This window comes from Erinaceus europaeus, chromosome 5 (assembly GCF_950295315.1).
Source record: "Erinaceus europaeus chromosome 5, mEriEur2.1, whole genome shotgun sequence".
NCBI lineage: Eukaryota > Metazoa > Chordata > Mammalia > Eulipotyphla > Erinaceidae > Erinaceus > Erinaceus europaeus.
This window is the reverse complement of record NC_080166.1, coordinates 128870297-128884430: the sequence shown is the minus strand read 5'-3', so window position 1 is coordinate 128884430 and position 14134 is coordinate 128870297. Positions and strand designations below refer to the sequence as shown.

Below are 14134 nucleotides of genomic sequence, written 5' to 3'. Positions count from 1 at the left end.
TGCTCTTATCTGGGTGTGCCACCACCTGGCCCCCGAGACGGCTATTCAGAAAGCAATGAGCTTCATGGGGCACTACGCAGAAACTGATGCTGAAATGATCACAGCATGTCACAAAGACCACGCACTGCCAGTCTCCTGGTCTTGTTATTCAAAAAACACTCGTTCACTCACTCATCTTCTGAAGACGGAACACCACTCTGGCTCTTCTGGAGGGGGAGGTGGGAGGAGGGTGCAGGTTGGAGGTAGATGGTACCGTCTAGAACAAAGTTCTAGTTGGGAAGGCTTAATAAAAGGAGACACCCATGAGTAAAACACATTAAAAACTTTTATTGTCTCACACTTGTCCAAATCTGCATCAATTTGGTACATGTCTGCTCACTCTGGCAGAATAAAGTAGGTGTCCAAATGGTCGCCCTGCTCTAGATCATTCCACCCACGCGGCAACTACCCCCTGCTCTCTTCTTGGCTTCACCTGGGGCCAGGGGAGAAAGCTCCTGAAAGGTGGCTCCCCAGAAGGGTGCAGAGCTGCCTGCTTGGAAGGCCCCTGTTCTGACTGTCCCATTGTCACCCCTCGCCTGAGAGGCTAACCAGGCACATTCTGAGCAAAGCTGACCCCAGGTAGGTCTTGTGGAATATTCTAGAACCCAGGATCATGCCTGATCGTCACTGATGGTGGGTCATGGGAGTGGGGATGATGCCCTGGCCGGGGGGTGGGGGGAGAGGACTTAGCTTCGCTTTCCCCTTGTGGCTGGGGCTGGGGGAGGGTACTACCCACTTCTGGGCCTGGAGAAAAAGAAAGTTGAGAAAAGAAACCTTAAGATGAGAACAGTCCCTAAGGAGTGACACCCTGTGTCCTTCCTGTAGTGACATCCCTTTCCCTGACTGCGCCGAGGTAGAGCGAGGGGAGTCACTTCGGGGGACAGCAGCTGGTCAGCCCCCAACAGAGCCCCTGAGACCCTGACCACTGGGAACACAGTCAGAACGAGTGGCAGTTCTCTGAACTGAGGGAAACACCCAGTAAAAAAAAAAAAAAAAAAAGATGGAGAGTTCACGCTAGTCGAACAGCAGACTTCTTTTCAGTACCTGATGGTGATCACTTTGGAGAGGAGGGGGATGTATGGGGGTCCCCTTGCCCACGCAGGTCCCCGGGCAGCGTGAGGACAGGGGAGACAACACACCTCAGTGCTGCAGCAGGAAGTTGGTGGCCACGTTCAGGTCGTTGTTGGAAGCTCTCAGGGCCTCCAGGGCGTCGCCCCTGGAAAAGCCCATCTCCATCAGTCGGGCCACCTGCCAACAGAAACATCCAGAAGGCGGGTGAGGCTGGGCGCACGCCAGGGGTCCGCCCCCCACACGTGACTTCAGGTGGCCTTCAACAACCAAATAACCGTTTGTTTGTTTTCTTTACCAGAGCACTGCTCAGCTCTGGCTTATGGTGGTGCTGTGGGCTGAACCTTTGGTGTCTCAGGCCTGAAAATCTTTCTGCAGAACCATTATGGTGTCTCCCCAGTCTATTTTTAAAAATATATTTAAAATATTTAATTAATTTATTTATTGGGTAGAGACAGACAGAAACTGAGGTGGAAGGAGGAGATAGAGAGAGAGAGATGGAGTGACATCTGCTGACTTACTCTACTGTGAAGCTTCACCCCTGAAGGTGGGGAGTGGGGTCTCGAACCCGGGTCCTTGCATACTGTAACGTGTGCCCTTAACTGGGTGTGCCACCACCTGGCCCCCGAGACGGCTATTCAGAAAGCAATGAGCTTCATGGGGCACTGCGCGGAAACTGATGCTGAAATGATCACAGCACGTCACAAAGACCACGCACTGCCAGTCTCCTGGTCTTGTTATTCAAAAACACTCGCTCACTCACTCACTCACTCACTCACTCACTCACTCACTCTCTCACCCATGTGTTTGTGTGTGAGAGAGAAAGGATCATCAGGTTCCACAGATCTGACATAAGGCAGCACTGGGAATTGAACTTGAGACGCCTGGAGCCTCAAGCACCCAAGTTGGTGCTTATTAGGCTCAGCTATCTACCCGCTGCCATCCCACACCTGGTCGGTTTTATGATTTTATTTATTTTCCCACTAGGGTTATTGCTAGGGCTTGATGTCTGCACAATTCTATTATCTCCATTTTTTTTTTTAAATAGAAGGTGAGAGGGAGAGAGATGAAGAGAGAGAGAGAGAGAGGGAGAGAGCACAGAGAGGGCGAGAGAGAGGAAGAGAGAAAACTTGCAGCACTGTTCCACCACTTGTGAAGCTTCCTCCCTACAGGTGGGAGCCAGGGGCTTGAACCCGGGTCTTTCCACATGATACAGTGTGAGCTATCACGTGGCCCCTGGTCTGGCAGTGGGACAGCTATTTTTTAAAAAGATACATTTTGAAATTATTTATTTATTTGATCCAGACAGAGAGAAACTGAGAAGGAAGGGGAGCTAGAGAGGGAGAGGGGAGACACCTGAAGCAAAACAGAAATTTATTTCTAAAATAATGACTTTTTCATGTGGTGCTGGGGCAACACGCTGGAGCTTCATGAAGACGCCAGCGAGCAGACCTGCAGGCCTGACGTGTTCACTAGAGAGACACACAGGACACCATGGCGCTGCCCCGCCGTCCATGGTGTCCCCATGTGGTGCTGGCGCTCAAACCCAGGCCCTCCAGCACACAAAGGCAGGAGCACTGCTAGGGGAGCCTGCTCGCAGCACTTCTTTTTAAAATATTTATTTATTCCCTTTTGTTGCTCTTGTTGTTTCACTGTTGTAGTCATTACTGTTGTTGTTACTGATGTCGTCGCTGTTGGATAGGACAGAGAGAAATGGAGAGAGGAGGGGAAGACAAAGAGGGGGAGAGGAAGACAGACACCTGCAGACCTGCTTCACCGCCTGTGAAGCGACTCCCCTGCACGTGGGGAGCCAGGGCCCAGCACTTCTCACTGTAGAGACGGGGTGGAGGTCCCCCAGGGGTGGGCACTGGAGGATGTCCACGTGGAAGGGTCCAGGAAGCAGGTCCCTGTGAACGACCCCTCCACTGGCTGCTTCGGGGTCAGGTGTGAGTCCTGATAGACGGCCCTCAGAGCCATGTCTCCAGAGTGTGCGAGCCACAGGCTGAAGTGAAGTTTGACTCCTACTGGGGTGGACACCAGTGGCAAAACCGCCCCACATTCTTGGCACTTTGGGTCCTTCTCTGGGTGTGGCCTGCACACGTGGTGTGTGTGTGTGTGTGTGTGTGTGCGTGTGTGTGTCTACTGGCAGCAGCAAAGGAGAGTTGTGTGTGTGGGTGGGTGGGTGGGAGGGTTTGGGTGGCAGAGCTATGGGAAGTAGGAGCTACAGTCAGCAAGGGAGGAGGATGAGGTGTGAGGCCCTGTGGCCCCCAGGCCACCTCCTCATGGCAGAACAATCGGCTCGCCCATAGCTCAGTGCCTGGGCGGGGGGTGGGGGGGCAGCCCTGGGCTGGCTGGGGGTTGGGGGAGGCTCTTCTCTGTGCTTGTGCTGAAGTATCTGCAGCACACCCAGCCATGCAGTCACAGAGTCACAAAGAGCCATACACAGTCACACAGAGCCACACAGTTACACAGAGTCAGTTACACACACACAGCTCCACAGTCACAGTCACACACAGTCACAGCCACACACGATGGGCCATATAGTTACACAGTCACAGTCACACACAGTGATGAGTGATGCTGGGGAACTGGGTGTATTGCCAGCTCTGATTTCTTTCCCTGTTGAAGACCCTGTGCTTGGTGCCTCCGGCTCGCACCCCAGGAAAACCTGCACCCCCAGTTTAGGTGAATGTGAATGTGGGGTGCTGAAAGTGCTGAAAGTGAATGTGGGGGGCATGGGAGAGGCCCAAGAGGAGAGGGCAAAGTGGCAGCACCCAGGAGGACAGGCAGGGAATGATGCCAAGTGACCTCACTGACGCTGCTCTCGGGAGAGGATCCTGGGGGTGAGGGCAGAGACCCCAGGTCCCCTCTGGGAGCTAGGTGCTAGCCCATGCCACACCCCAGGTGTGTGCTCCCAGGCTCCAGCCCCAGGAGGGGTGGACAGTGGTTCTAGGAAGGCAGGGAGCCCCGGGTTTCATTTCTGCTCTGGGAAACGTGCTCCCCCTCCCCCAGATGACCACAGGCATGTCCACGCACGGGTTGATACAGGGAGGCTCTTCCTCAAACGGAGCAGAACCTGCTCTCCTGAGGGGGATCCAGAGTGCTGACTTGTGACCTTCAGAGCGGCTGAAGTTCCTCTTCTCCAGGTCGCTCAGTGAGGGCCACCTTCCTTCCTGCTCAGCCCCTCCCCAGGCCACCAGGCTTCCCGGTCTCCCATCCTTGGCTCCACCTCAGGGCCTTCCCTGGCATCCCCAGACAAGGACCTGAGAGGAGTCTCCTGCTGCCTGCCTTGAGCTCACCAGCTGGGCTCTGAGACCTCAGGAGAGAGCTGAGAACAGGGCCTGGTTGGTTCATTTCAGTGTCCAGAATGTTCTAGCCCTGCCCGCCCATTTCCCTTCCGAGCTCCCTCCTTGACACCATCTCCAATGCGGGGCCTGCAGCTAAGGCTGCCATGGTGTGTCCTGGGAAGGCGTGTTATTCCGCCACCTCAGCTGCTCTCACCCAAGCTGCTCTCAGTCCTTAGAGCCTGACCACACACACCTCTGCTAAATGTCCTCCAGCCCCATGTCAGAGTGACACTTCTTTCTTTGTCATTATTATTTAAATTTTCATTGTCTTTATTTATTTATTGGACAGAGACAGTCAGAAATTGAGAGGAAGGGGGAGATAGAGATGGAGCAAGACAGAGACAGCTGCAGCCCTGCTTCACCACTTGTGAAGCTTTCCCCCTGCAGGTGGGGACTGGGGGCTTGAACCTGGGTTCTTGCACACTGTAACACATGCACCCAGCCAGGTTGCCAGCACCTGGCCCCTTTCTTTAATATTTACATACATATATATACATACATATATATATATGTATTATATTTATTTATTTTCCCTTTTGTTGCCCATGTTGTTGTTTTTTATTGTTGTTGCAGTTATTATTGTTGTTGTTATTGATGCTGTCCTTGTTGGATAGGACAGAGAGAAATGGAGAGAGGAGGGGAAGACAGAGAGGGGGAAAGACAGACACCTGCAGACCTGCTTCACCGCCTGTGAAGCAGCTCCCCTGCAGGTGGGGAGCTGGGGGCTCGAACCAGGATCCTTATGCCGGTCCTGCTTCGCGCCACATGCGCTTAACCTGCTGCACTACCGCCTGACTCCCTCTTTATTATATTTTTAATCTCAACTTTGTATATACTCCATGGATGACTACTCTGCTTAAAAAAAGAAAATAGGGGCTGGGTGGTGGCACACCTGGTTGAGCGCACATGTTACAAAGCACAGGGACCGAGGTCGAGCCCTCAGTCCCCACCTGCAGGGGGAATGCTTTGCAAGTGGTGAAGCAGAGCTGCAGGTCTCTCTCTCTCTCTCTCTCTCTCTCTCTCTCTCTCTCTCACCCTTCCCTCTCAATTTCTGGCTGTCTCCAGTAAATAAAAATAATAATATATATTATTTAATTATTTAGTTATTAGATAGAACAGAGAAATTGAGGGGGCAGAGAGGGAGAGGGAGAAAGTACTCCAGCACTGCTTCACTGCCCTTGGAGCTTTCCCTTTGCAAGTGGGGACTGGGGCTTTGAACCCAGGTCCTCGTGCACTGTAAAAGCCAGGAGCGCCACCACCTGGCTGTCTACTGCTATTTTATTTATTATTTATTTACTAAGGCACTGCTTCACGGTGGTGCTGGGGACTGAACTTGGGACCTCAGAGTCCCAGGCGTGGAAGTGTTTTGCAGAATTGTTATGTTGTCTCCCCAGCTCTTGACCCCACTCATTTCCAGCATAGATTCTACCAACTGGATGGTGACTCACACCTGTGGCACCCCCAGATTCGACTAGCGAACCCTACAGCATCACTGAGGACAAAGCCAAGCAGCTCAGAGCGCCCTTCCCAGAGACGCCTTTCTCCCTGGAGTGGCTGATTGGCTTTCTAAACCCTCACACCACAAGATCCATGTGCATGTCACCAGTCCAGAGTGGCGAGATGCTGTCAGGTGTCTTGGTGACAGCTTGTGCTGACAGGATTAGCTTGCAGGCTCCAGACCACAGTGCTCAGATGGCAGGTCACCCTGTCAGGTCATCACTGCAGGTGTGAAACATCACTTTTGCCACTTGGTTCTCAGAATTCACACTTGTCCCTCTTCTCAGCCCCCCTGCAAAGTGAACGCTGCTCACCTAACTTCCTCTCTCCTTTTATCTCTCTCTCTCTTTCGGGGAGAGGAAGCGCCTGAGAGACTCCAGCAGCACCGTGGGGGGAACTGGGCTCAAACTCGGGTTGTGCATATGGCTCTGGCCAGGTGAGTCATCTCGCCAGCCTCACCTGACTGCTTGTGTGTGGGGAGGGGCAGTGCTTGTGTTAGACACACACCATGGGGCGGCGTGGATCTAGGGGCTTTTATTAGCTGTGTCCACTCCAGCGTTGAGGCTGTCCTCACTGCTGTTTGCTCTGTGGAGCTGAGGCAGCTGGAGGAGGCAGTGCTGCTGGCTTCTCTGGTCACCCAAACTCCTCACCGAGGTACTACGACCTCACCACCCTTCCTGCCTGCATGATTATAGGGGTCCCAGTGGATTCTCCCTTTTCCTTTTAATTTCAGAGACAGAGAGATAGATAGATAGAGAGAGAGAGAGAGAGAGAGGTTGCGAGAGAGGGAGAGAAACCACAGTACCACTCCACAGTTCAAGGAGCTTCCCCTGACACTGTGCATGGTGTTCCCACATGGTACCAGGGGTTCAAATCCGGGTCCCTTCCATGGCAAAGTGTCCGCTCTACTGGGTGAGTTATCTCCCAGCCCACCTAGCCATTCCTAAAGCCTCTGACGAACAGGGCGAGTGTTACCTGAGCTTTCACCTGCCTGTCTATCACCTGTGCTCTGTAGCTCAGGACTGGCTGCCTTTTATGGGAAAGAACACGCTCCCAGAAGCAACGGGTGGGGCTCGTAGACCACAGCGTCCACCTGACTCTAGAATCTTCCCTCCGCCAACTCTGACTCTGCTCCAGCATCCAGAAGAGTCTGATGAGGGGGCTGCGCACAGAGGCCACCGAGAGCTGCGGCAGGGGCAGCTTGCTCTGTGCGCTCGAGGACTTGCCTCTCGTCCCTCACCCCCAGGGGGCAGCCCTCAGGTGGGCTGGCTGTGTCCCGGGTCATGCAGCGACATCAGGGCTGAGAGGAAAAGCGTTTGCTGTGTGTGAGGCTTCCTCCTGCCGTCACGGTCTCATACGCCAGTGACAATGGGAGCCATGCTGGGTTAGACAGCTGGGCTGAGTGTTTCATGGCTTTCTCCTGTAAAGCACTGCTGTTGTTGGGAGCTTGCAGCTGGCTGGTGATCACAGCCCTTTAGCCAAGGCTGGCTACAGAGGCTTTGTCGTTTTTTAAAATTTATTTATTTATTCCCTTTTGTTGCCCTTGAGGTTGTTTTATTGTAGTAATTATTGTTGTTGTTATTGATGTTGTCATTGTTGTTGGATAGGACAGAGAGAAATGGAGAGAGGAGGGGAAGACGGAGAGGGGGAGAGAAAGACAGACACCTGCAGACCTGCTTCACCGCTTGTGAAGTGACTCCCCTGCAGGTGGGGAGCCGGGGGCTCAGACCAGGATCCTTATGCTGGTCCTTGCGCTTCGCTTAACCCACTGTGTTACTGCCCGACTCCTGGCTTTGTCGCTTTTAAAGGATGAGAAGACAAGTGGGGACTGGAGAATCTGCCTTTTTTGGAACTCACAAGCAAAACCATCTGGTCTTGGGCCGCTCCCCCCCCAGGGGGTTGCTTTAAATTTATCTTCAGATAGAGGTTAGATAAACAAAATGTTTTCGAGACTGTTTTAAACAGGATACATTACTAAATTCACCAAGAAAAATATACCTATTCCTTTTTCAAAGTTAAATATTTCTTTCTCACCTTACTGTGTAGGGACGTAGACATTAAAAATTCCAATCCTTTCAAAACAGTGAAATTGGTTTGTATTTTTCTTCTGAGTAGGTAACATGCCCTTAGAAACAACTACATACTCTTTCTCCAAGCCAGAAACTGCTATCAAAGTGGGCTTTTAACACTGCTAGACTGTCTTCTATTTGATATGAAAACCAAACTAAACCATCCTCAACAGTAACTGAAACAAACAGCAGGTTATATGACCTTTATGAGCATTACACTACTTGCTGTCATTCAGAGATGTCAACAAGCGAGTGTCTCAGCACACTGTATGCCACACTTGTGTGTAAGTGTGTGAAGGGACAGGCAGCTTGTGACTATTATTTCAATGTCTGTTCTCATCACTAGTCTGTTGAGATTTCCTCTTTCTTTCTGACTTGGTCTTGGAATGTTGTATGTGTCCAAGAACTTGAATGTTACCTAACACTCGTGAGAATGACTACTATCCAAAAGATCAGAACCAACAAGCATTGCAGAGAATGTGGAGACAAGAGGAGCCTTGGACACTGCTAAAGAGAATACAGACTGGTACAACCACTATAGAAAACAGTATGAAAGTTCTCAAAAATTTGAAACTAGAAACTCCATACAATCCTATCATCCCAGGTCTGGGTATTTACCCAGAGAAGACAAAACACCGATTCAAAGAGGTATACATGCAACTAACTCCTTTTCTCTGCAGCATTCTTTACAAAGTCCAAGAGCTGGAAATAACTTGCCTGTGCACCAGCAGGTGACTGGATGAAGATGTGGTCTGCACACACTGGAATACAACTCAGCATTTTGAAAAAAATAAAAAGATGAAACACTGCCACTTGCAACATCATGGATGGATCTAGAAGGTATTACGCCTCATGGAGTGAGTCAGACAGAGAAAGACAAACACCATATGAACTCATTTTATATGGGGCATCCAAATAAAGCAAAGGGAAAACTCAATTCAATAGAACAAAAATAAGATCTTCCAACTATAAGCCCCAATGGGTGGTAATCAGAAGGGAGATGGGGGGGGGGCAGGGAAAGCTGGGTAGAACAGGTGAAGTTGTATGGTGAAGAATGGAGCCAGACTTACAGTGTTGGACAGAACATAGTGGGTACAAATGATACAGCTGATTTATAATAGCGAACACACAAAGTTTATATAAAGGCATAAAACAGATCACTTAAAAATATATAGCAGAGACCAGGGATGTCACACTAAAGGACGTGTGTCCCCACTGGGAGAAACAAGAGCAGGGTCCCCCGCAGTGCCAGCACATGGGCCTCGTGCAGAGCAGGTGGGAAATGCTTACCGGGGGCTGGGTGGTGGCGCACCTGGTCCCCACAAGCGGTGAAGGAGTGCTGCAGGTGTCTCTCTGTCTCTGTCTTTGTCCCTCTCTTATCACCCCCATTCTTCTTGGTTTCTCTCTGTGGCTATCCAATAAATAAATAAAATAAAACAGTAATAATAATAAACAGAAAACACTCATTGGAGGGATAAATGGGTGTGTAGTCATCCTTAAGAAAAGTTCACATTGTACTCTGCACAAGGATACATGCAAGGAGGACCCGGGTTCAAGTCCCAGCATTCCACCTGCAGGGGGTCTGTCTCACGAACGAGCGGTGAAGAAGGTCTGCAGGTGTCTCTTTTTCTCTCAATTTCTCTATGTTCTATCAAGTGAAAAAAAAAAAAAAAAGGCCTTCAGGAGCAATGGACTTGTAGTGCCAGTGCCAAGGCAAAAAGAAAAGTTCTTTTTGTTCTGACAGGGCGGTCCTCTTAGGCAGTACAGAGCTCTATGGACTCTGGTTTTCTTATCATTTTGTTTTCTTATCATTAGTAAAGAGAGAGAGAGAGAGAGAGAAGAGAAGAGAAGAGAAGAAGAAAAAAAAAAGAAAGAAAAAGAAAATAGGGAGTCAGGTGGTAGCGCAGTGGGTTAAGTGCAGGTGGCGCAAAGCACAAGGACCAACGGAAGGATCCTGGTTCGAGCCCCTGGCTTCCCACCTGCAGGGGAGTCGCTTCACAGGCGGTGAAGCAGGTCTGCAGGTGTCTGTCTTTCTCTCCCCCTGTCTTCCCCTCCTCTCTCCATTTCTCTCTGTCCTATCCAACTAAAACGACATCAGCAACAGTAATAACTACAAGAATACAACAAGGGCAACAACAGGGAATAAATAAATATTTTTTAAAAATTGAAAAAAAAGAAAAAGAAAAGAAAAGCAGCATGTGGGTTTCAAGTGCATGTCAGCTGATATCAGCACTCCATCAGCGTCCTGCGTGGAAGGACCAGAAGCTAAATGATGCAGTCTTCAGGGGTGAGCTCAGCTGAATCACTGGCAGTCAGCCTGCCTTTCAAGGTTAGGAAAAAGACTAAGAACAAAAGAAATGATATCTTGCTTCTCCATTCTGACATTTGCCATTCAACTACACTTTGACCCAGGGCCATTGGAAACACCTTCCAAGGAGATAATGGCGAGTCCTCCCAGTGAAAGGGTCCTCTGCTTGCTTCATTCAAGCACGACTGTGGTTTTTTTCAACTTCCCTTTGGTGAAGCATGTCAAAAACAACTGGTTTTGGGCGTCTTACTTCCCAAATTCTAATGCTTGCAGAGGGATAGCCACCTGAAGGCAGACCTGACACCCCCAGGCTGGGTTGCTCACTGTGGTGGACAAGTTCCTGGGGTCACCTTGCACCTGCTGGGAGGGGAGCCCCCAGAGGAGCTGTGGGGGAAGTGGGTTGTGCCCCACCCCTTGTGAGTATTATGTTAGCAGATGGGGAAAACTATCTCTTCTCTCTCCTGCCGCACAGCCAGCCAACCACCATCCCCTGTGGGTTTGGGGGCTCTCCCTGTCTCCTCCCTCCCCACTTTCATGCTCTACGTGGAAACCAAGCCTCACTGCCAAACCTGTTGGTTGACGGCACTCTGTCTGCTTCTTTCCCTGTTCTGACATGGCTGGGAACACCATAGCTGGGTACAGTGACAGTAAATGAAATGGCACTTCATGCCAGGGAGACAGCTCAGTGTCAGAGCACAGGATTTGCATTCCCAAAGCCCCAGAGGACCTAGGTTCAGTGCCTGGCATCACCAAATGTCAGAGCTGAGTGATGCTCTGGTATTTCTCACATACAAAAGCAAACAAACAAGTAAAGTTTCAGTAAGAAAAATAGTTTTACTTGGTAATTTTAAATATGGGTGTTGAAAACCATTGGTTAGAAAAAAGAATGAGAAATGAACTAATAAGTATTTATTTTTTATGTATTTTATATTTTTTAATGTGACAAAGAAATGAACTAATATGTATTTATTTTTCAGACAGTAGGCATTTGAATCGCCAACTGATTCCTCGGGGAGTTTATAAGATGGTGGGTAGGAGCTGGGTGTGTTCCCAAAAGGGGCTGGCGTGCTACATGGGCAGAGCTGCTGTGTGCACTCAGGAGGAGTGGCGTTGACCCGTGGCTTCCTGTATCTGTGACACTCCTGCATGGTCTCCTGGCCACATTTTTAATTTTATGCATGGGGTAGGGCCGAGGAGAGACAGAGAAGAGGGAGAGGCACCAAGGCACCACCCTACCACCCATGGAGCTCCCTAGGTGCTGTCCATAGACCTCCATGTGGCCCTGGGGGTGGAACCCAGCTCCTCACACGTGGCACAGCGTGTACTCTACCTGCTGAGCTATGTCCTGACTGAAGAAGTAGGTTTTGAAGAACTGAAAAGCCAGGAACTTAACAATAGAGAATGTGGTGACAGTTTCCACAGGCCAGTCTGAATACCACTGTGTTGAATAAAGGATACACGGTCCTTCTCAGAGCTCTGCTTTCAAAATGGATGGACTTCTCTTCTGCCTTACAGAACCCTGACTAAAATTCTAAGGTATTTATTTATATTTAAGAAATCAAGGGAGTCGGGCAGTAGCGCAGCGGGTTAAGTGCACATGGCACAAAGCACAAGGACCGGCAGAAGGATCCCGGTTCGAGCCCCCAGCTCCCCACATGCAGGGGAGTCGTTTCACAAGCGGTGAAGCAGGTCTGCAGGTGTCTGTCTTTCTCTCCCCCTCTGTCTTCCTCTCTTCTCTCAATTTCTCTCTGTCCTATCCAACAGTGAATGACATCAACAACAACAATAAGGACCACAACAAGGCTACAATAATAAGGGCAACAAAAGGGGAAAAAAATGGCCTCCAGGAGCAGTGGATTCATGGTGCAGGCAGTGAGCCCCAGCAATAATCCTGGAGGGAAAAACAAAAACAAAAACAAAACAAAACAAAAGGAAATCAAATATCAAATGCTCATTTACATTTTTAAAAAATATTTATTTTATTTATTTATTCCCTTTTGTTGCCCTTGTTGTTTTATTGTTGTAGTTATTATTGTTGTTGTTGTTGGATAGGACAGAGAGAAATGGAGAGAGGAGGGGAAGACAGAGAGGAGGAGAGAAAGATAGACACCTGCAGACCTGCTTCACCACCTGTGAAGCTACTCCCCTGCAGGTGGGGAGCTGGGGTTCGAACCGGGATCCTTATGCCGGTCCTTGTGCTTTGCGCCACCTGCGCTTAACCCGCTGCGCTACAGCCCGACTCCCTCATTTACATTTTTTATGGTTTAGAAAAACCACTAAGTTTCACTAATGTATTGATATTTATGGCATATGTTTAATTAAAGAGGATACAGCACATTTAGCTGAAAAAACTAGGTACAAGATGTTTTTGTTAATTCAAGCTTCCTCAATAAACTACTAACAAATTATATATATATTATGACAAGTCTCAATCAACAAAAGATTACTATATATATATGTCTATTTTTAACCAGAGCACTACTCAGCTTTGGCTTATGGTGGTACTGGGAACTGAACCTGGGACCTCACAGCATCAGGCACGGAAGGCTCTTTGCATAACCATTATGCTCTATCTCCTGCCCTCAGTCAGCAAAAGATTATATTTTGAGTATGCATTTCTAAATGCTGCGGTAAATTTCCGGAGGGAAAGAGAAACATATTGAGATATTTACCTTTCTATGTTTTGCCACTAGGAATGCCTGCATGAGTACCTGAGTCCCCCATTCTTGGTGGCCATGTTTTTCTTTTCTCCAGGTAGAGGGTGAGAGACAGAGAGAAAGAGAGAGAGACAGAGAGAGAAAGAAGATGAGACAGTGCACTAATCTTGAAGCTGCCCCCTGTAGGAACTCCACTGTGATGTCTTGGGGCTTGAACCCAGGTCTTCATGGTAATGTCTGCTCTCTACCGGGTGAGTGCCCTGCCGGCCCAGCAGAGATATTTCCATCTTTTCCAAACTTTCTGGCACCAACCACAAGAACCAGAAGAACCTGCATAAAGGAAGAGGGACAGCAGCCTGGGAGGTGGAGCAGTAGATCAAACACTGGGCCCTCAAGCATGAGGTCCTGAGTTTGATCCCTGGATTCACAAATGCCACAGTGATGCCTGCTTGCTCTCTCTCTCATAAATAAATGAATCTTTTTTTTTTCTTTCAATAAACAAGAACAGGTAAGACTTGGTTCTCACTAAGTGAGAGTCTCTAACAGCCAATCTTAGAGGACAACCAAGAAGCTAAAAGCCAAGTTTTAGGGGAGCTGTGTGGTAGTACTCTTGTAGCTGTTTTTTTTTAAAGGTTTTTAAAAATATTTATTCATTCATTTATTTATCCCCTTTTGTTGCCCTTGTTGTTTTTCCCTTGTTATTGATGTCGTCATCGTTGGACACGACAGAGAGAAATGGAGAGAGGAGGGGAAGACAGAGGGGGGAGAGAAAGGCAGACACCTGCAGACCTGCTTCACCACTTGTGAAGCGACTCCCCTGCGGGTGGAGAGCTGGGGGCTCAAACCAGGATCCTTACGCCGGTCCTTGCACTTCACGTCACGTGCGCTTAACCCACTGCGCCACCACCCGACTCCCGGTAGTACACCTGTTTGAGCACACATGTTACCCTGTACAAGGACCAGGGTTCAAGCACCTGCTCCCTGCCTGCATTGGGGAAGCTTCATGAGCAGTGAAACAGTGCTGCAGGTCTCTCTCTTTACTTCTCGACTTTCCCCTCCCTTGTCAACTTCTCTTTGTTTCTAGTCAAAATAAATAAAGGACACACGATTAAGAATGGCATCACATGTAGCTGCACCTTTTCACAGCAG

The 14134-nt window shown here is 49.3% G+C and overlaps 1 protein-coding gene across 3 annotated transcripts in view; it reads right to left on the bottom strand.

Annotated features, from left to right (window-relative positions):
- Positions 1-307: 307 nt before the first annotated feature.
- The window catches only part of UBAC2 (UBA domain containing 2), a 195747-nt gene continuing 181920 nt past the window's right edge, over positions 308-14134 (bottom strand). For all 3 annotated transcript variants that reach the window (XM_016187601.2, XM_060191807.1, XM_060191808.1), the window contains one exon: positions 308-1287. In XM_016187601.2, coding sequence (XP_016043087.1) covers positions 1180-1287 — 108 coding nt within the window. In that variant the 3' untranslated portion in view covers positions 308-1179. The remainder of the gene's footprint in view (positions 1288-14134) is intronic.